We start from the raw sequence: 23,371 nt of genomic DNA, 5'->3' as shown, positions 1-23,371 counted from the left end.
TGAGTACTTGAGATACAGAAGATCAGGGTATGAGGCTGGATACATTGAGGCCAGTCCATCAAAAGTGAGTCAGACTCACACACATTATCACACCCGGAAAGTGCCTTCAGCTTACCTGAGCTGCTTTGTCTTTGGCCAGAGCAGACTCCAGTTCCTAAACAGAGAGACACCACTCACAATGGCCTGTGAACCCTAAAATCAGTAAGGGAACTCATTACTACCCTTCCCATGTTTATGATGCAGCTAAAAGCTGACTTTACGTTCTTCATGAGATTCTGTCACCATCCACCACGTCAGTGATACACCGGAGAGGCCGACCTCCTTATTTGTGGGTAGAATTTTATTCACAAGCAGTACAATAGTTGAAACTTCAAGCTGTCTTCCAGCGTTTTTATAACCCAAGATAGTTATCTTGCTGTTGGAACATTAAACTAGAGCTCATAATTGTTGTTCAGGGGGCTTTGCTCGTGTTCCCTTGTTCACAGTCTCTAGAAATCTTAGGTCCGTGTTCCACTTTCGTTACAGCCGCTCACTGACATTTGAAAAACCGGCCTCATCTGGTACTTTCAGAGACACCGAATTCATTAATAGTGACAAGGAATCAACATACGTTTCTTTACTGTTAAACGTACCCCACCCCATCCCTTAGGGGAGACCCCGTATCCATTTGCAGCCGTCCATGGAATATGCACGTCATTTTCACCCAGTGACGGCATGACATTTAATTTAGTGCCCGGACCCCTGATAATACAAACACGCTGCTTCATCAACAACGTGCAGTTAGGACCATGTATTCAGCTGGTTCTCCGGGCCGTTGTAATAAAACGTTTACCAACATAAAAAAAGACAAAGCCCCCTTTTTAATAAAAAATGTATATTTCATAAAAGTCTTACATCATAGTCACCATTATGATCTATTCTACTAGGTTTTTTCCATTATAAACATCACGTGTGGCATGTCTAATTTTGCCTATTTATTTAATACAGCACACAAGGTATTGCTTGGGACCACAAGGATATTTCCACTATTCTTTACATATATAACAACCAGTAAGGGACAACACTTTCACCTGCCCTTGGTTCTGTTTGTTCATTGGATAACAGCCAATACCCAGCAACTGGAGCCACGTGCTGAGTGATAATCCCTGTGATGCTTGTTAATACAGTTGCTGTAGACCACTTCTCCATTAACGTTGGCTTATGGAACGTCTGCCTCTTGCCATTAGGAACCCCCCTCCAAAACAGAATCTTGCAGTGTTCCAGAACATCAATGTCGGGGCAAGAAATGCATATTTAGGGACTTGCGTGCTTTGTGCTTTCCCTATTTGCTTTTGTCCAATCTCAGGTCATTTTTTTGCAAGAAATCCACACACTTATAACTGAAAGGTATGTTTCTTTATATGGAGTTGTTGGACACCTCTAAAACTGTGGCCTTCACTTGGACCACGCTGGCCGGCCCCTTAGTAGAGTCCCAAAATCTCCTCTGTAGGGAGGGCGATTCAGCCAGGGGATTCAGCAAGGTCTTAGACTCCGATTTCCTCGACTCTCCAGACACGAGACGGTTCTTCATCATCACGCAGATGAGCAAACAGGCAAGGGATACCATGGCCAAAAGAGCAGTGGGGGACATGATGGCAGCGGCATCCTGCCACTCCGAGTTCATCGCTGCAAGTTCTATTCCCTTTGTGGTGATGTCAACACATTTTCCGTGTCTCCTGTAGCGGATGCTGGGAATGTCCACACACACCTTATACTGTGTGGAGGACTCTAGGTGTGTTAGATTGTACGCCTTCACGTTGGATGGGACCCTCACTGTGAAGACCAGCGTGGGCTTGCTTTGCGTTGCAGTCGTGGACCACTTAACGTTTGCAGCCAGGGTGCCGAGAGACGCCTTCCAAGATACTAGAATGGAGTTTGGCATCACAGATTCAACCTTTAAGATCAAGGACCCATTTTTTGGCTGTGGAAAGTAACCATCGACCTCCACAGAGACTGATTTGAGGTCCGCACCAACGAAGTTATGCGCAACACATGTGTATAATCCAGCTTCACGTTCCGTGATGTCATAGATGTCAAACGTGCCCTCCGGATGCACGTAGTACTTCTTGGAGAAGGTGCTGGGTAGGATCCGATTTCCTGAGGGCGTGACCCAGTAGATAGCAGGCTCAGGCTCAGCAAATGCCCGGCAGTGAAGAGACAGTGAACTCCCCTTGCGTGCTTGGACTATCCCTGGGAGGCTCCCGGGAGAGATGAGCGGCAGGCATACCTCTGTCATCTCACGGATGTGCACCTGCCGAACTTGCCGACCCTCCAGCTCAGGCGGCTCCACACAGAACAACGATTCTGGCTCCATAAAACGAATGGCTGTCCTGTTGGCGTTCATCCAGCGGACAACACAGTCACAGCGGATGGGGTTGCTGTGCAAACTCACCTCCCGGAGGTTGGGTAGAGACTCCACAGTAACACGATGCAAGGCACTCAAGGCGTTGCTGTTCACCATGAGTGTTTCCAGCTGGGGCAGCCTGTGAAAAGCATTTGGATGGATGTAGGACAGCTTGGGGTTGTTTGTTGCCTCAATTTTGGTCAGTTCTGGCAAATTGCTAAGGGCAAAGCTGTCGATGGACACAAGCTCAGGCATGCTGTTAATGCCCAGCTCCTTGAGGTGCAGCATGTCCACGAAATCCCCTCTCTGTATCCTCTGAATGGGATTCTTGTTGAGGTCCAGAAACTTGAGACTCTGAACCTTCTTCAGGGCGGTGCGTGGAACTCTGGCAAAGGTGTTATCATAAAACGAGATGCTCTCAAGCTGCTCAAGGCCGACCAGCGCATTGTCAGGTATGTCTGATAGGTTCATTCTGGCCAGGACCAGGCTTCGGAGGTTAGCGAGTGGCCTGAAGTTCATGTCCGCGATCTTAGCAACCGGGTTTTCTCCAATCATGAGGATTTCCAGCCGTGGTGTGGCTTCAAACCATTCACTGCTGATGGCCTCCAGCCAGTTAGAGTTTAGGTGGAGTCGCAATAGGTTTTTCAGCCCCAGAAATGCCCCAGGCACAATAATGGAAATCTTGTTGTGGTTGATGTAGAGCTCTTGGAGGTCAGTTAGCTCAGAGAAGCAGCTGTCGGAAAGAACACGAATCCAGTTCTCCTCCATGTGCAGTGACAAAAGCTGGTGAAGTTGACCCAAGTTTACATCCCCAATGGCGAACAGATTGTTCTGAGACACATCTATCTCTGTGAGGTTAGCTAGGTATTCCAGGGACCTCTCGATTTTAGCTATGTTGTTAGTCTGTAGCAGTAATACTTGTGTATCCGCTGGTAATTTTTCTGGTAGGACAGAGAGTCCTAAATCATTGCAGTCAACAGTGGGGGCTTCCATATAAATAGAGCTTGGGGAGAACCATGGTCTGATTTCACAAACACATGACTGGGGACAGCTGGCTTCTTCCTCTGTTGCAGGAAGTGCAGTAGTCATAGCGACTCCCATAATGAGCCAGAACACAAATGCCACGTCCTTCATTTTGGCCCCGTTTTTCCTTAGCTTGTAACTGGTGCTTAGAGAATCAACGGTTGCTACCGTTAACTTCAGGAAGAGGAGAGCCATTTTTTACCGAGGCGATGCCACAGACATTTCCCCCTGATTAGTGTCCCAGTTGGCGGTGCCGTTTTCCTCGGCTGAGCGGAGAAACCTTTCAGCGGTCTCACATGAGGTTGTCATGCATGGTGGATTCATGAAGGTCGTCTCGTCCTTCAAGGAGCAGAGGCAGCGAGCCCATGGATGAGCCAAGTGCGAGAGCTTCTCTGAAGAGGATTAATTGCTCAGGCTTCTGTCATTAGTATCTTCTATCACTTGTCCATCTATTTTTGGGGGGGGGGGCAAAGAAAACAAAGATATGAATGCATTTCATTGCAGAATGGGAGGATTACTGACAGTCACACTTTGAACGTTTGAACTTTTTTGTACATTTACAGTTTACTTCAAAGTACATGAATGCAAAAGGTAGCAGCAGTCAAGACTGCCTCATATAGAATAATTTCACATGAGCCTGGAATAATCAAAAGGAGATTTTTAAAATATGTAACAAAGATTTATTGTTATACTCAGCATGAGTTAGTGATCTTTGAATGACTGCTTTCTAAAGGAAAAATTCTGGAACAGTGCCTTTTCCCAGTCCCTAAACCCAAAACCGCTCGCACCTTCTGCAAATTTTACAGCTCTCGGTAAGATGCTCGCAGTCTCAGCCCTGAGAAACCGGGCCAAATTGATTCAGTTGGCAGCACAGGACAGTTGAGTGATCAAGCAGAGGGTTCCGGCTGAACTACCCCCCCCCCCCCCCCCATGGACCAGGGATGTGAACCAGTGCCCTGGAACAAGATGTCCCAGTCCCGTGTGCAGTGGTTTAGATCCATCTGGCTTCTTTGTCCATTAGGCTTGATTGGGCAGTTGTCTAATCCATCATCTGGATGTCATATGTCTATTTACCAGATATGAAAAGTGGAAAAAAAGTCCTTCACATTTTTTTTCCCCCACTTAAAAAATTAAGCATTTGTGTCCTCCTTCCAAAAAAAATATTGTTTTATTAGATATTTCCTTACATTTTTAAATGTACACAACTGATAAACAGTAAATATAGCTAATAAAACATTAGGTTTTCAAATAAAGGCAGCTCTCGACTTACATAAATCTGGCCTTAGGCAAAAAAATATTTGAGATACATGGAGTTTACAGAAGCATTTCATGCAAAAGGGCAAAACATACTGAAAATATTTTTGCCTTTATCTTTTCACTTATTTAATATATGTTCTTTAGTGCATGTAAATAGTGCATTTTTGGCTTGTGTTTGTGTGTGTGTGTTTTTTTTTGTAAGGTGTGTTGGATGATTTGGAAACATACACCCAGCTTGGGTAATGTTTGACTTACATTTAAGTTACATTTTTCACGGAAACATAAGTCTATATCTGTACATAAATGTTAAATGCGGCAATGGGAAGCACATCTGAAGGGGAAAAAACTGAGCAAAGTGAATTTACAGAAATCAGAGGAAGGGCTCAGTCAAGGCTGGTTGGTACAGGGCACAGCTTGCGTGCAGACCAGCATGCTGAGGGTTGGCCCGCCAGGATCAGGACTAGCAAAAGGTTACTTTGATGCCCAGCTGGGGTCTATTTTGATCTGGGACCCTGACTGAGGCTTTCATGATCCTCAGCCAAAATCAGCCACGGCGGTATATGGGAACTGCTTTAATGTAGTTTGGGGAGAAATTTAAATAAATTATCCAAAAAATTTCTTAATTTTAGGCTTCATAAAACAACACCAGGGTATGCTAGGAAAAAAGCAGAATTGCTGGTGATTACATGACCGGCTGTACAAAGGTTGTGATCGATCGCTTTTTTTATTTGGCTCCCGTTCGCCAGCTATCATAAGAGATTCTTGGTTTTGTGCTAATTAAAACTGTTTGTTTTAACATTATGATTCATGTACAATAGTAGGGATGGTACATATTATTTTGGTGTATGGAACAGTCTGTCTGGTAAAGTGGCTAACCCACTTTAAAAGGATTATGGGATTATCATTCATAGAAAATAGTCTAAAATTTCATGATCCTTCAAATGCCAGATTTCTGGAAAGTCATAGTAATGTCCGGTATTTCTATTAAAGGTACGCCAACTTAGTCCATTAGGCAACCCATCCCTTTAAGATCTTCGTTTTATTGAATTTTTATTGCCCCATCATTTTCCCCAGTGTTATAAAATTCAGTACCCAACAAGAAAAACCACCTGTTGCCCCTCCAAAGGCTTGGAGAAAGTAAACCAACAGATGAACAAACAACTGAACACACAAGAATCCCATTGGTTGTGCTAAAGTAACCATGTGGCAGTTGTTGCAGCCAATAGGACTCCTGTATTATTGATGAAGGACAAGGAGTAGCGCGCCATATTGGTATACAGTTGTTCCACGAGCATTGCTATACCGCAGGTGCAATCATACCATGTCCGCTGCCATACCACGAGCACCACACCTCCCGGGAATCGCTTCAGTCGGCAGTCTCCGTTGACGCCCTGATTAATGTCTTGACTATGAGTACAAAAATGCCCCCTCGCTTTTGGCCGATAACACCGACGAACCCATTAGATGGAATCTTCTAGCATTACGGGTGTGGCAGGCGAGCTAAATTCGGAGAAGCATCATTTCCTGTCCTTGGTCTCCTGCTGTCTGTGTCATGTTTCTCTGGGTACTCGAGTCTCCACAGTCCACCCAAAGTGCTGTGGTTTAGGTGGATTAGAGAAGCTAAACAGCCCAGAGGGTGTGACTGTGTGTGAGTTTGTCCTGAACCCCAATGGTATCCTTTCCATTTGTTCCTTTATACCCTGTGCCCCCTGGGATAGGCTGCAGAATCTATAATGGATAAAACCATTATGGAGGATGGATGGACTAAAATATATGTTTAAAATCGCAGACCTCTGTGCTGTTCATCAGATCATTTTTGTAAACCTTTGCTCCCTTAATGTGTCTGCAGTCGGGGACTAATTTAACCCTAAAGATTAGCAGTTAAATGAAGAAATATTTACTAGCATAGCTTCTCCTAACAAACCGTTTTAGCGCAGCTTCCATCAGCAAATGGTAGTATCATAGCTTTCCGTAGCAAACCATACTAGCGTAGCTTCCATTAGCAAATGGTACTAGCATAGTTTCCCGTAGCAAATCGTGCTAACGTAGCTTCCCTTAGCAGATGGCACTTGTAGCTTCCCTTAGCAAACATGTGGTCTAGTGACGTGTCAGTAGTACATGTTCGTACATCACCGCATATCTGGGTTGGGGATGGGGATGGGATGTGACCCCTATTCCTTAGATATAAACAGTGCCTTTGGGTGGCTGAGATGAGGGCCGGAGCAGAGGATAGCGACACGCTCCCTCCCACTCGGCTCGCTGCCTCACAGTGCAAAGCCAGAGCGCTCCCTGCTCGGACAAGGACGCCGGGGCACTCGGCCGTGGGGGAAGCCAAGCTGGCTGTCACGGTGGGTGGAGGAGCTTATGGCAGTGCCGGGCCGCACCTGCCTACAAGACGCGGGGGTGCCTGTCTGCACTAAGTCAAACAGGATATGCCGTTCATGGATGGAGAGCTTTGTTTGCGTGCCGTTGTGGGCAGGTGAAGATGAAGTCAGATGAACAAGGAGAGGATGGCTGTTAGGGCTGAAGCACTGTGTTTGTGTGGGGGGGATATGTATATATTACATTGTGGGGACATTTGGTCCCCACAATGTGATAAAAACCTGTTATTTTGACATTGTGGGGACTATTTTTTCGGTCCCCACGAGGGAAAATTAAATTTTATTAAAATCTGTGACTGCAATCAAAGACCTAAAATACAATACTTTTGGCATTTTTATTTGGTTGCTTACAGTTACGGCCAGGGCTGTGTAGGGGTTAAGGTCTTGTGTGTGTTGCTGGATAATTCTCCCTGTGTTTACATGGATTTCACCCCGGTGCTCCCGTTTCCTCTAGTGGCCATTATAGTAAATGATGTCGCTAAATTACCCTTAGCCATGTGAGTGTGTTTGTATGCATGCCCTGGGATGGACTGGCATCCTGCCCGGCTGTCCCCTGCCTCGTGCCCTGCGCTTCCTGGGACAGCCTCCCATCTTCCCATGACCCTGGGCTGGATTCGCAGTTATTGGAGATGGATGGATGGATTAAAGGCAGCATGCTCTCGCTTCAGGGAATATCTCAGGCTTCCAAAATGAACATCTTACATCTTCGGCTCGGTCTCGGTTTCCTGGTCCCAGTTGTCTGCTTAACCTAACCTTCTGGCTTCATTAGGACGGTGCGTCATCAAGCAAATTTATATATCCAGACATTTGTGTTTCTCCCTGGTACTGATACTGTATATGTGGGTCTATTAGTTTAGCTGCTATTTTTCACAGCAAAAATCCCCATATCTCATATTCTGAACAAGCTGAGCAATGCAAATATGCTGTAAGTTCTGTTCTTAAGCGTCCTTACTCCTCTTTTTATTGTGAATCCCAAAAAAACCAACCTGAACCTTCCGGACACATTAGTATATACATACTTACAGTGTACATGAAGTATATAACATATGTTGCATAACTTTGGTTAACCATTATTATAGCTTCACATGGGTCTCTTTTTAATTGATGTCCAACCAACCTGAAAGTTCTTTTTTGCTAAATCTCCGTTTTAAGCGCTTTGGGACAGCTGTGTCAGGAAGGACACTGGGTAAAGATTAATCAAATCACTCGAGGTCAATTCACGCGAACGGGCTCCAACTGGGAGCGGCTGTGCATGTCTGCAGGGGGCACTGTGGTCTACGGAGGCAGCTGCTGCCGGCTCTGGAGGAGCATCACTGTTTTTTGCCCACGCAGACGTGGGGTCTGATACATTTGTGGCGATGGTAGCGCCATTAATGCTGCAGCCGATGTCGGCGTGACAACAACAGGAAGGACGCGGCCTGAGATGCAACACTGCACCACCTTGCACTGCACTGCACTGCACTTCCTCGAAGGTCGCTGGCAAATGCGGCTTTTTTGTGACTTTTTTTTTATATTGTGATCCACCAGCTGTTTAAAAATGCAAAAACAAAAACCACCACATGCCATATCTAGCCCCGCCCTCTCAATAAAATGCAGTGAACTCTCTGTAACCCACCTCACATAACACTCTTCACTTCCACATCTATTATGGTAATGTGTACATATCCGCTAATTATCACGTCATCCATTTTCCTGGTAGGGGTGTAGCTGACACTGTTTTCGCATCCGATCCCGAAGCTTGTAGCGCATATTTGTAAAATGTACTTCTTTTTGACACAAATGAGCTAGGGGAGGGGGCATGCAAAAACCTCGACACTCATCACTGATGCAATAAATGTTGACTTTCTGTAACGTGCAAAAAACAAGGGGAGCAAAAATATAATTAAAAAGTGATATATTCTCTTTTAGCTTCAGTGATGCAGGAATTCCATCGCTTATATGCCATCATCGCTGTGCAAGCAATGAAATGCTGATTACACAATGAATTACCTTTTCGTTTTCCTGGAATGGATCATAGACACTGTCTATCTTCAAGCCGAGCTTCTGGCAAAGGTTTGTAGATCCTTCGATTTTACAGAGGTTACGCATCTGGGATATGATGAATTTTGTTGCACATTCATTCCGATGACAACGTAGCGTGTTATGCCTGAACTTTTACTTGAGACCCATCCCGTCAACTATTTCGTAACCTAAGAATGGAGTGAACTTTAAGGCACCTTGAAAGCTCTGAAGTGGAGACAGTTGGCCCTAGTTGGGAAAACAGTAAAATCCAGAAAGAATTGCCTGTATTCATAACATGGGGAAAAAGCTGCAGACGACTCATCTGAGCCGCTAAGAATTTAAACCCTTTCAGAGGGAATCTGGTTCTAAAGACCGAGTGCTCCTGACTCCAGACTGTCCCATTAAAGTGCATTTTTATGCATTTTCCTACAAAGTAAGGAGAGGTGGCCAGTGTGCAAAGGGCTCCTCATCACGCTGTAACGACAGATGGCGTCATCCGCCGTCCCACTCCTGGAATATAGGGCTCCGGAAAAAAGTGGCCCTAACGTGACGCTGAAAACACTAATGGAGCACCATTCAGGCTGAATGGATGTACCAGGTATTGCTACTTTAGCAGTGCGGGGCACAAACAAAGTCCTGGGTTCGTCGCTGTCCAGCAAAGTATGATATGAAAAATATGGGCCGCATGGGCCGCCAGTCTGGTGGGGACAGGTAACTATTACAGAACCAAACTTTCACCCAATAACTTCTCTGCATCATTTCTAAGCACATGTTCGCCTCTCCCATCTTAGTGGATTGGCAGAACACACGTCTTGCCCAACTTGCTCCATATTACAGACAACTCATATGAATTGTTTCAGCCTGATCAGAAATTGCGAATCAGACTGGAATATGTCAAAATCAATTCTGCTGTTTTATGAGCCTGCAAAATTAGTTAAATCTCCATTAAATGCCAAGCGCCCCAAGAGGCAAACATGTCATAATAATTATGTGTATGTGCCCAGTAGCTTGTGTGTCCATTCAAGAGAAAAATGTCTAAATTATGATTCTGTCGTTCACGCAGCGAGGGCACATTTGATCACCAGTCAACCAAGCAGATAGTCTGGTAGATGTGAACAATTGCAAATCATCTGCTTCAAATGACTGTCTGTAATTGTAGGAATTCTAGAACTCTTGCAAAAGACAACTGAGTAACTTCATCCATCCATCTTCAAACTCATTGTGCGCTGTAGCATCATTGGGTTAGACTGGAGCCTATCCTGGGGATTTAGGACTTCAATTGATCTTATGGCAACTACACATAACCCACGCATAGGGACCATGCAAACTCCACACACACTAATGTGGGCGGGATTCAAATCCCCCAGCCCCCTGAGGTGTGAGGCAACAGCGCTGCCCACTGTAACCCTGCCTAGCTAACTTTAGCTACTGAGCAACTTTACCTAAGTTTTAAAAAAAGACGAGTTGCAAATGTGAAAAACAGCTTATGGAAGAGGGGATATCTTACATAAGCCTTGAGTGTTTTTGCAGAGACACGTAGGTAACACTAGAGCAAATGAGACCCAGAGATGAATGACCTGCATCACACCCTCATCGCAGCCCCACTATGGCAGAAGTGTGGTATTTGACAGCGATGGAACAGTCACTGCTGCAACTGGGCTCTGCCTATGGTGCATCGCAAACGGGAGCGTCATGTACCTGCAAAATTTGCATGTGTTGCTGCTTAGCACATGGGTCCTTGCAGTTCAGGGTAAATCAATCAAGAGTTTGCTTCGCCCGCTTGGCGCCTTTTGCACTAATCCGCTAACAGCTTCGCCTTGGACACGGTGGATTGCTAACATGCTAATATATGATGATATATTCGTAGGCGCGGTGGCTAAGCGGTGAGCCCTGCAGCCTCACACCCCCAGGGATAGGCATGTAATCCTGCCCCAGATCTCTGTGTGCAAACTGCTCTGCCCGTATTTGCTCAGGTTTCCCAAATGCCATTTAGGTGAACCTGTATCTCTGAATTTGCCACAGCGTGGAATGTGCGATGGGCGGGCATCCTGGCAAGGACGTCCCCTGTTTCCTGCCCTGTTTCCTGGGATGGGTTCCAGGTCTCCTGTGACCCACTGCTGGATAAGCACTTATGGGAGATGCATGGATGGATGGATTAAAAGCCGTATTAAGAGGCTATGGAAGACAAACGGGTAGATTATAACCTATGGAGTTTACAGTCTCAGTATTTCATAGAGAGGGCAAAACGTAATATTTTCGTTCGTTAAGATTTCACACAGCATGTATATGACTATAGCATGGCACTGTCAAGCAGATTGAATCTGAGTGTGGAGGCAGTCTGACAGCAGTCTGGGGAGGCAATGAATAGCACCCTGCGCCCCCCCCTCCCTCGAGGGATTCATCTTAACCATCTGCAGCTGAGATGGCTATGAGATGGAGGTGGTGAGGAGGTGGGGTCACCTAATGGCAGATCGGTACAAGTCGTGGGGGATTTAATTTTTTTCCATGCCCCTGTGAAGCAAAAGTGGTTTGACTGGCTTTCCCTGCTTGCGTGGGAATCGTCCTTCCCGATTCATTCCAGGAAGGTCACTTAGCCAGCATGCAAAATGGACTCAACGTACGGATGCAAACAAGGACTGCTCGTCTTAGGTCTACATCCCAAGGAATGGTCTGAAGATGGAAAATGACAGATCTTAATCACGCCAATAGTGTGGCTGAGTGAAGAGGAATGAAGTGTGGTCTAGGCACAGTAAGGCAGCACGCCATCCTTCCTGCTAGGGCACGCAGCAGGGCAGATGGCAGAGCGGTGATTATGCTCTCGGACTCCCCAGAGGGGGCTCTCTGCTTTTGTACCCTTGGGCAAAATAAATTATGCTAAATCTCTTTAGCAAAACGCTAAAGAGATTTGTACAAGCCTGCGATACCATACATAAAGACTGCAAGTATCTTGGGATGAAATCATCTCCTCGGAAGCCGAACGGTCGCTGTCATTCAATAAAATCGCCATAGTGGACGGATAGTCAACAATGTGCAACGGATAATAGGTAACTTTCATGACACATGGTGTACCGCTGCCCCAACCCCTGTTCCCGCTACAATCGGAGTCCTCAGAATAACCTTAGAGGGTGTTTTTTTTCTTGTATGGCAAGAGGATTCGGACCTGAAAATGAAACATAATCAAATTTCCCCTAGAAACTACAAGCGCGAGTATATTATTGGAGCCACATGATCGTAAATCACGCACGCATACACACATATTATTATATTAAAGGAAGAAAACTAGGTGTTAATAGTTCGATGATTAAATCTAAAAAAGATCTACAAAAAAGTTAACCTGGAGAAATTATTCACACTCACAATAAATAATCCAGATTGTTATTGTATTTTTTTTAACTTGCAAGCGCTTATTCTTTATGCAGTGTTAGTCCTTAGCAGTACTGTAGCAGGAACCGTGTAGCAAAAAATGCAATGTTTTGATATCATGACTCTTTCAATTATTCGGGACCTTCTGCGTAAAGTCAAGCGTACCTTTTTATTTAAAATTTAATTTGCAGTGTTAGCAATGTAAGGAAATAGCTGATTAATAAAGTGAAAAATAAATGCAAGCATTTTGAAAAGGCCTCATGCGTGTGTGTTTCCTATTAACTTTTCACAAATGGTATAGTAAATTGTTAGTGGGTTTTCGTAATAGATTAGTAGCTATCTCTGCTTTATTAATTATTCGTTATATACATTTTCTTAAAACATTAGTAGCTATCCTGCAACTAGGATTAAAGCCAGGGGTATAAATCTATTAAAGAAATATATGTAACTGGTTAAAATCACTTTAAACATGTTTTATTTTTTTAATATTCTAAATAGAGCTGGATTTGTTTTTTTGTTTTCTTATGTTTTCGACTTGAGAAAACGTGACTGTCTTAGTCTCTGCGTCTCTATGGAGTGTATTGCTGAAGGTTGACCCTAGTGTATTGAAGACGGTGTCTTCAGGCTAAATCCCTCCATGTCCTGATCAGTAAACAGATTGTGGTCGGAATAGCCTGAAACATGGAATATCGTTATCCCACTTACACTATGTGACTGATTCCTACCCCTGTCCTCCAGCGATTAGTCCCCGCCTACTTCTTCCCCTGCCGTTCTTTAGCTAAATGGTGGCCATGAAAAGTCTGTCAAGTTGCCAATCACCGAGGCATTGGTGGAATTTCCAGGTGGGCGGAGCATAAATGAGCCCACCCTCACGCTCTCATCAAGCCCCACAGTATTGATTTACCATTTAGCTTTCCCCCTTTATCCCCCCCCCATCCACCCACCCACCCCCAGTGGGGGGGTGAGGCAGAGTTAAACAGCGTGGCCCCCACAGAGCGCGCATAATGAAATTTTGCGCGGGACGCTTGCTTTACACCTGCTCTGGCTTGCTGACAAACAAGCGCAGAGTCGGCAATTAATTAGGAATCGATGCTGAGCTGTCAGACCCCACAGGTTTTTGGTTTTCAGCTCCCCCTGCCCCTCCCGAAGAGAGACCAGATTTTAAAAAAAAGAAAAGAAAAACAGCATGCTTTGGTGGAGGGGGGTGGACACGGTCCACTTGTCGCTCCACACATCACGATCGAACGTTTGGCAGACCCTGTTTGGTGGCCGTGATGCAGAATCGTCAGCTGGTTATTAGTGGTGGCCTTCCTATCTCTATAAACCCCTCATCTCCAGTATACAGGCTGCAGATAGAATGTATATCCTTACAGCGTGGCCTGCAGCCACCTGCCAAAAGGTCAGGAGGTTGCAGGCAGGTGAGGAGACAGCATCTTTAAACGCCATTGGTAGGGCGGCTCCGCTTATAAATTTTCAGGCTGAACGCGGTGCTCCCCTCCCCCGTCTTCGAGCACGAGTGTGGGAACTTCTCAGAGTCACCTGTCACCGTGCTGGCAGCGGCTGAAAGCTCTGTGTAGCAGAAAGCATCCATATCTGAGGCTGTTTTGTAGCGTGGCTGCTGTGTGTGTCAGCCCGCTTCTGTGTGTGCGGCGTATATACATTTTACAGTATCGCTCCCGAGTGCACCCTGCCTTGTAAACTCTGTCTTCCCTCGTGCTTAAAGGCCCTGAATATCTATCGTAATTTATATCGTGTGTGTCGCTGGGAGTAAAGTTCTGGACACACACCCTGTGCTTCTCTTGTCAGCCCTTTTTATTTATTTAAAATTATACCGATTGGCAGCTCTCTCCGGCTGTCCGTCTGCCGCCCGCCTGCGCAGACGCCTTCAAGGCAGCTCTGCACGCAAGGCTGGGGGTGGGGGGTGGGGGGTTTGTGCTTTTCTGTTCCATTTCGCCGTCTATGAACCCGAAAGCGCTGCAGCCATTCGTTCTGGTGAGAGAGAGGAATGGGATAAATACAGGACGTCAAAGCCCCCGATGATGGGGAGGGCGCTTCAGGGTCCACGGCGGGTGGGATTACTGGCCACTGCCTTGTTTGGCTGGATGGTATCAGATAAACCTCAACACCAGCCAAGGAATAACAACCCCCCCACCCCCCCACCACACTTTAGCCCTGAAAGGCTTGTGTGTCTTTTGTTGTGACCTACATAACATTGGATTTTTTAATTGGATGTCATTGGCTGTCACATGATGGCTGTGCTTCAGTTCCCTCCAATAATCTGTTGCCTGATATTTTCAAACAGGAAATCTGTGTAATCCACAAATGCGTCATGACATGGGAGGCTCGGATTTAAAGGGCAGTGGTTTGCCATGATGGCCGCCGACCTGTCAAACGACGCCTCTGCTCCACGGCGGGAACAGCTAGGCCGTCCTTTCAAGCACACCCACTTTGTTGTTCCCGCACTCTGGGGACAGCGGGCCGACTCAGTCCTACCTCTGGCTACATGATCGGTGGGAATGGCGGAGTTGAGACAAGGCCGGACGGGAGCGACAGGGAGTATGAGGACCGCAATTCTGCAGTACTGCATCCGCAGCAGCAATGGTGACCAGGGATTTTTGTTGTTGTAGGGGTGGAACAGGGTCTCGAACCTGTACCATGTGTTGGATTGCATTCCGTCCCTTGCTGCGGAGTCCAACAGATGAGGTCGGTGAACCCTGCACCGAAATGTATGTTGGTCCGTTTCCGCCGGATGGAGAAACATTGCCTTCCGGGCCCCTCGTGTCCATCGGGCTTGATAAACGCAGCAGTCCGGAGAGGAACAGCATCAGTCACGCCGCTTAACCCTTTGTGGCCCCGTGGAGGCTGACACCAGCGGGTCCCTGAAGGCGAGTGAGCTGAGCGCGTAAGAGAGCCTGGGAGAGAGCCGTGGCGGGGTGTTCGGGTCCAGGGATCGGACGCAAGCCCCCGAGCATCCTAGAGACCGCGCAGAACTGACAGTGTTAATTACGAAGGCGCTGCGATGGCTCCCCTGTCATCAAGCTCTGGGAGTAAACAGGCGAGATTTAACGTGCTGCGCAAAGCCTGGTGAGCCGTATGCCAAGGCGGGCTCTGCTGATTGCAACAGGGTGATTCAAGTGAGCGGGGGGGGGCTAGTTCCGATTGCCTGGGCGGCCAATTCACCTCCAAGGATGAAGCACGTGCCCCCAGCACTCGGCCCCGCGACCGGTGTTACCCCCCCCCGCTCCCCCCTTTAGCGGATCTTAATCCGCTCCCGGTTGTTAGCACTGGCGCTGGAACAAGCAAGCCCTCGGTTCTGCGCCTGGTATGCTGAACCCCCCCCCCCTCCCCCCCAAACCTCCCAGCCCCCCAGCCCCCAAACCTCCGTCGTCGCAATCAAAAAAAAAAAAAAAAACAAGAAATAAATGCGCTCTCCTGGAAGCCTGAACCCGGTCTGCGGGTGAGCGGGTTGGAATGCGTGTGCATGTCCGCGCCGTGAACCACCGGAGGATTCTGCCACTGCCAGCTCACCGCGGACGACGGCGGACCATCCCGCCACTCTGCCCCCACGCTCTGCGCCCCCCCACACCCCATCAATTCCATCCCCCCCCCACACACACTCATCAATCCCCTAAGACCGATTAGAGGAACTTGCTGGAAAGCTGCGTCATTAACGCACCTCGACCAAAAACCCTCTTTGAATGCAGCGGCTGCGGCGGCAGACGGGGCTCACCGGCTCTGCAGATCCTCCCGGCACATGGAGCCGACTGTATTCCTTTAATCCCCGCCGTGTGCGCTGCTATCCGTGCCCCTCCTGCTCTCCATAGCATCTGTATTCGCCGACACACGTCCCTCCTGGTGGTGCTGGTGCCGGTCACAGAGCTGCTCCCGCTTCCTGCGCTGCTGATCTGTTTCTGCCTGGCCAGAGCCGTGCGCTCCACTGCAGGCGACCGCGGCGAGCTGCTTTTTATCCCCCTCCTCCTCCTCCCTTCCTTCCTCCACGGCGGTTAGTGGCGCATCGCTCACCCGATCAGCTGTCACACGGACATGGTGCTGCCCGCTCAGCGGTCATTAATAACTGAGCAACCCCCACCTCTCCCCAGAGACCAGCCAATAGCCTCGGAGCTCCTGGGAGCGGAGGGGGGTCTGCAGATGGCTCTTTTTGATTGGCCGCATCAGCTTGTTTGTCACAAGGCTCCGCCCCCCCCCCCCCCCCCCCCCCGGATTCCTCAGGCATAAAGGGAAAGCAAGAACCGGGGGATGGATATCTGTGCTCTGCTAATCCTTATGCATTTGCTGGAGAGGGCTGTGAAAAAAAAAAGTTTGAAAGCTCCATCTCTTGTGTGGCTGAACGCTGAATGTTGTCATGAAACATCACTCGTGGGTTCGATGCAGCCGGAATAAGGAGATACATGACACGTAAATGGTCTGCATGTCCTCAGCAGAGGTTAACGTTTAATCTGAGCGCATCTATCAACGTTTTAAATGCATCTAACGGTGATGTCTAAGTGGAAGTGAAAAACACGAATTTCCCCAGCTCTATTGATCCATAATGCATTGTTTGAATGATTATTATTTCATTTTGATCCTGATCATCGGGCTCCATCGCTGCTCCTTTTGTTCAAAGCAACATGAATAATTTATCCCTTCACATCTTGGCCGTTCATGAGCACGATGTTTTTGCTCGGATAATATTCCTTGAGACTGAGTTCCTGCATGACCCCTCACCCCTGTCACCTCTAATCACCCCTGTGGTCTCCCAAGCGGCCTTCCAAAAACGAGCTGGCGATTCTCCGTAATGCCCTCACTGGGCCAGAAGCAGTGAGGTCCTCGTGCATGCTGGTGATGTGCCTTTACTGGTGAAGTCCATTTGTGTGATTTTAATATCAGGTTGTGCTTTTTGCGCAAAGTCTTCAGCTTTTCAGAAAAAGTAGAGGGGAGGGTAACGGTTCACAGGGTCCTTTTGGTGGGATCGAGGCTCTGGTGTAATTCATTAACTGAATTTCACATTTATAAATGGTTTGTCAGAAACGCAAATCGAAAACAGCATCTCTGTTTAGCTGACTTTGTTACCCGTAGCAACCCATGCGGGTTGGCTTATACAATTTGATGTCTTTCACATTGCCAGGATATTACCTGATCCAGTACGGTCAGGATCATGGGGATACGGTCCTTGTGGTCGCTGCCTGTGGACGTCCCGCGTCCATGTGAGGCTCCATCCCACATGGAGACAAAGCACAGTAGGAGTCTCCAGACTCTGCCTCTGCCGATTGCAGGGAGCATTCGCTGTCCATCCGGAAGTGCATTGAAGGGCCAGCCTGGTTAGAAATTGACCTCAGTTTTAAAACCAATCACCTGAAATTATGAAAAATGGAGTTTTAATTCTTCAAGTAACATCTATTTCTCTTTATGTGTCTTTTCCCTAAAATACAACGGAAAAACAGTCATTGACTTCCCTTTGTTTTTGAAGTGTTCAGTATAGAGTCATGTGAAAAAATTATAACACCCCATTAAATATCCATCCATCCATTTTCGAAACCGCTTATCCCATTGGGTTGCGGGGGGTCCGGAGCCTATCCTGGAAGCAATGGGCACGAGGCAGGGAACAACCCAGGATGGGGGGCCAGCCCATTGCAGGGCACACTCACACACCATTCACTCACACATGCACACCTATGGGCAATTTAGCGACTCCAATTAGCCTCAGCATGTTTTTTGGACTGTGGGGGGAAACTGGAGTACCCGGAGGAAACCCCACGACGACATGGGGAGAACATGCAAACTCCACACACATGTGACCCAGGCGGAGACTCGAACCCAGGTCCCAGAGGTGTGAGGCAACAGTGCTAACCACTGCACCACCATGCCGCCCCCCCCATTAAATATATATAATATAAATTACATATTAAATATATGAGTATTAAATATATTTAAATATAGATTTTATTATATATATATATATATATATATATATATATATATTAACATATAACAGGAAACAAATTCACTTATTTAACAAAAGAAATTAACTAAGATGCTAATTTCCACTGAGGAAAACAATAGAACACCCTCATATTCATTACTGTTTAAATGCCTAGAATGAGGTTCAGGTGAATTTCAGGTGAAAATGGTTAGAACATTGTTACACAGCTTTTTGGCGGAGCCTGCCTTATTTAAACCTCAGACATTTAGTTTGGTTTGCTCTTGATTGTTGAAGTGAGTGCTGTCACTATGGTGAGATCCAAAGAGCTCTCCGAGGTCTTCAGAAAGAAGACTGTAGATGCATATGAGTCTGGGAAGGATATAAAAACTCTCTCAAGAGAGTTTGGAACTGGCCATATCACTGTCCGGAAAAGAATTTACAAGTGCAGATCCTTTAAAACAATGGCCAACATGGCCAGGGCAGGCTGTCCTGGCAAGTTCAGCCCAAGAACAGACTGCAAGATGCTGAAAGAAGTCTCCAAAAATCCTACAATGTCATCACGGTACATACAGGAAGTTCTTGCACAGTTGATGTCAAAGTACATGCATCTACCATCAGAATGACATAGCACAAGTTTGATTGACATGGGAGGCATGCAAGGAGGAAACTCTTGCTGTCAACAAACAGCTGGGCAGGTTTTCCAGAGACCCACCTAGACAAAGACCGGGACTTTTAGAACATTGTGCTTTGGATAGATGAATCTATATCTGAACTATTTGGATACAGTAACAGAGGACATGTTTGGTGTAAACCAAAGATAGATTTTGGGCAAAAGAACCTCATACCAGCTGTGAAGTATGGGGGTGGAAACGTCATGGTTTGGGGCTGTTTTGCTGCAGCAGAACCTGGCCAGCTCACCATCATATAATCCAGTATGAATTCTTCATCATATCAGAGGGCGCATGAGGACAATGTGAGATCATCTGTCTGGAAGTTGAAGCTGAAGTGAGGGGGGTGGACCATGCAACCTGACAATGACCCAAAACGTTCTAATAAAGCTACCAAGAAAGGGTTTAGAAGAAAGAAATGGAGAGTTCTGGAATAGCTAAATCAAAGCCCAGATCTTATTGCGATGCTGTGGGGTGATTTGAAACGGGCTGGGCAGGCAAGACACCTTTCAAACATCACAGCTTAAGGAATTCTGCATTGGAAGGTGGAGGAAACCTTTTTCTGCCAGAGAATTCAGAGATTTGATATATGGTTTTGGAAACATCTTATTGAGGTTTTTTTCAGTCAAGGGGGGACATACTAGATATTAGGGCATAAGGTGTCCTAACTTTTTCCTTAGTAGGAATTGGCATCTTAGTAATTTCTATTGTTAAAAAAGTTAATTTTGTTTCTTGTTTTTGCATAGGTGGTGCAAAATCTACATAATGCATTATCCATCCATCCATTTTCCAAACCGTTTATCCTACTGGGTCGCGGGGGTTCCGGAGCCTGTCCCGGAAGCAATGGGCACGAGGCAGGGAACAACCCTGGATGGGGGGCCAGCCCATCCCCGGGCACATTCACACCTAAGGGCAACTTAGCAACTCCGATTAGCCTCAGCATGTTTTTGGACTGTGGGGGGAAATTGGAGTACCCAGAGGAAACCCCACGACGACATGGGGAGAACATGCCAACTCCACGCACATGTGACCCAGGCGGAGACTCGAACTCAGGTCCCAGAGGTGTGAGGCAACAGTGCTAACCATTGCACCACCATGCCGCTTCCACATAATGCATTATCTACAAATATAATTTGACAGAACTATATATATATGTATATATATATTGATATTTCTTAATAAAAGCACTAAATATTTAATGGCTGTCCTTTTTTTTCACATGACTGTACATGCTAGAATATGCCCCCCTAAATCCCAGCTGGTGCTTTTTCAGGAAGGAGATGTTCCGAGTTCGGCCCGCTGTCCGTGTGTCAGCAAAGTTTTTAAACGCAGCAGAGGTGCAGCTTTTGGGAGATCTTCAGCGGTAGGTGCAGGCTCCTGTTACCCAGGGGCCCAGATCACAGTGCATTTCACTCTCATTAGCGGTACCCAAAGCCATTTTTTTTTACTGAAACTCACTCTTTACAGCGACACAAATGGGAATCGGTTTTGACATACATTTCCATTGTGCAAAACCTCAGATGGGTCTTAGAGGGAAAACAGCTGCACAGCTGGCATACAGAAATTTTTATTGCTCGAATTCCCAAAAAGGCACGTCAAGTTTAAGTAACCTCTGTCATTTAAAACTAACCTTAAACCAGTGAATATGTAAGCACTGTTACTATCTATGGAATTGCATATAATTATACATAATTGTTAACTATCCATCTGAATTTAAACTAAGCTTACCCAGTACAGGGTTGTGCTTTAATTGTTTTGCCCAGAGAGCCCCAGTATCCATCATTCTGGAGCACAGCGAGAGCTCTGTGACTGATGCTCGGATTGAGGCCCCCTCTGGACCCGCACGGGGATGAGCTCTTCTGCATTCCGCCAGCTCCCTGAAGTATGCAGTGTTTCTTGCTGTCCTGGGACAGCATTTGCAGTGCAGAGATCTGAATCCCAGGAAGACTCGCGTTTTCTAGAGAGCGAAGCAGCTGGAGCAGTGGCTGTAGCCCTAGGGCATCCCAAGGGCTGCACTTATCCCCAGGCAAGGGACAGCCGCTTCACCGTCTCTGTCCTCCGTCAGGTCTGTCCACCACCTCACTGCGAATGCACGCTGCACCTCCAGTGCCCCTCCATCGCAATACCCATTTACTGTGCCCCCACTATACCCATTCACTGTCCCCTAAATAATGCTATAAATCCACAACAATTTCTAGTTCACAAGGCCAGCACTTGTTCTAGATGTGCTTTCCAGTTACTCCAGTGAGCCTATCTACCAAATATCCCAGCTTTAACGGCTTAAGTTCTTCCCGTCCAGTGCAGTTATTTCACGGCGGTGTAATTGCGTCATTTCCTTGCATTCGGCCCTGCTAATCCCACTACTGTGGGTGTTAATGTGTTTCTGACCCTTAACAGTGAAGCATTTTTTTCTGGTATGGCTTCCGAATCGCTCAAGGTTTCTGAAAGCGTTGGCTTCAGGAGCAGATGCGAAGTATATACACCCCCCCCCTTGCTTACTAACATCACTCATTGGACAGACCAGGACCAAAACGCCAGCGCATAGGGGACGTCCTACGTGGGTGGGCGGTCCCACCCTTCCGGAAGATTTCTCTGAAGTGCGTAAAGGGGAATAGCACCAGAAACAGGACATTCTCATCATCCATTGTGGGTATTTTTCATAAAAAGGGACATTTTGCCTGTTTGATCATGTAATTTCTTCAACTTGACAGGTGTAGCTGCACTGGATAAAAACACCACCCGCCATGGTTTTCTGTACCATCTTTATAATTGTTACTAGTATCACGTTTAATTCTTAACATGAGAAAATGGGGTCCAGTGACAAGAAGTCATTTGTTATACCAACGATAAATATTGACAAAGATCCACATTTCATTCCTACCATGACCCTCAGTTGTATGAGTGACATACAAAATGTAAGAGGAGGTTTAATGGATGTATTTCCCTCGGATGGCGTAACAAATGTTTTCCATTTAAAGTGTTTGGTAAACAAACTGTCTCTGAAGCGATTTTCACATTTCGTAGTATTTGACCCCTTAATACAGACATGTTTTACTGAGTTGATCTGTAGGTCCAGTTCAGCTCCTTCCCCTAGGAATCAAAGGCTCAAATCGAGTCGCCAACTGCATCTGCACTAGGCTATCAGTGACATCACTGTTTGCTTCAGTGACATCACCTTTTGGCTCAGTGACATCACCGTTTGGTTCAGTGACATCACCGTTTGTTTCAGTGACATCACCTTTTGGCTCGGTGACATCACCAGGTGGCTTTTGAGGTCTCACGTGACAAAAATACAACCTTACAACTTAAAAGGGGTGTTTTTCTTGGATGTCCAAAGCAGACCAAGATGGGGCAATGCAAGAACCTTTTTGTTTATTGCTCTTGACGCACCCACTAAAAAAATCTTGTTGTTTACTAACGATATGCATTATGCATGCCTCTCTGATAGCCTGAGGTTGAAAAACTTTAAAATATTAAGTATGGCCTTATGGGAAAAACGGTGGTAATTTAATGAGATTTGCGAAATACTTAATGAACTGGTCTTCTGTGTCGTTTTGCAAAAAGGCTATCTCTATTTGTCTGCTCTTGCGACCTCCCACCTCGACTCAAGGTTGTTGCCCATGAAGGGGAATGGGACATGTGCTTTGGACTTATTTTTCAAAGACAATACAAACCTCACTTCCTGTATTAGAAGATTGCTCAGAATATGCGTAAATGAGGTACCGTGTTTAGCTATGCCATCCTAAGGCGATACAGCAACACACTTTATAGTGTGGGACACACTTTAAAACCTAATTTCCACCCATCCCGTACCGAAAGAAGACTCCAGATGCCGTTTGAAGATTAACACGGCTCTCCCTCCATTTTCAGCTTCATTTAAGGTGCAAAACACAGTTGAAGAACATTAATATTTTATTACTATCACTTGCATTATAGATGTGCGAAAGACAGACTTGAATATGTGTTGTGTTTTGCGTTCCAGCTTCCGTATACTCAGCCTAACCAGGTGGCTTACCAAAGTATCTACCATAGGAGCAGAAAAACCATTAATCTTTGTAGTCATTCTGGAGGGTGGCTTTTGCTGTTAACAGTAACCTGTTAGCAGTTAGCAGTCATGATTATATTGGTGAGTGTTCGGAGGCATGGAATGGACTCTCTGAGTAGGCATACCAATCAGCTGCGTTTGGAGAGTCGGGTGCAGGGCCCCACTCAGCTCGTCTCCCTACAGACGCTCCACCTCAGCATACGTGCTCAGATTGGGTTGCTCTCTCTCAGGCGTTCCTGGTTGTCACTGTAGACACGAGAGCGACCATACACTAAACCCCATAATGACAGCGTTACGTGTCACTAAGCGGTCATTTTCTTAACCGAGATT

General features: G+C 46.5%; 1 protein-coding gene across 1 annotated transcript; it reads right to left on the bottom strand.

Moving 5' to 3' along the window:
• Window positions 1-322: 322 nt before the first annotated feature.
• Window positions 323-16,484, bottom strand: LOC125739441 (leucine-rich repeat neuronal protein 3-like). Its single transcript, XM_049009562.1, has 2 exons — window positions 16,139-16,484; window positions 323-3,855 (listed from the first exon to the last, which is right to left on the bottom strand). Exon 2 carries the CDS (start codon window positions 3,599-3,601, stop codon window positions 1,397-1,399), a length of 2,205 nt encoding a protein of 734 aa, XP_048865519.1. The 5' UTR covers window positions 3,602-3,855; window positions 16,139-16,484; the 3' UTR covers window positions 323-1,396.
• Window positions 16,485-23,371: the final 6,887 nt, after the last annotated feature.

Source organism: Brienomyrus brachyistius, chromosome 3 (genome assembly GCF_023856365.1).
Source record: "Brienomyrus brachyistius isolate T26 chromosome 3, BBRACH_0.4, whole genome shotgun sequence".
In the NCBI taxonomy this organism is placed as follows: Eukaryota; Metazoa; Chordata; class Actinopteri; order Osteoglossiformes; family Mormyridae; genus Brienomyrus; species Brienomyrus brachyistius.
This window is presented reverse-complemented; position numbering and strand designations above follow the sequence as displayed.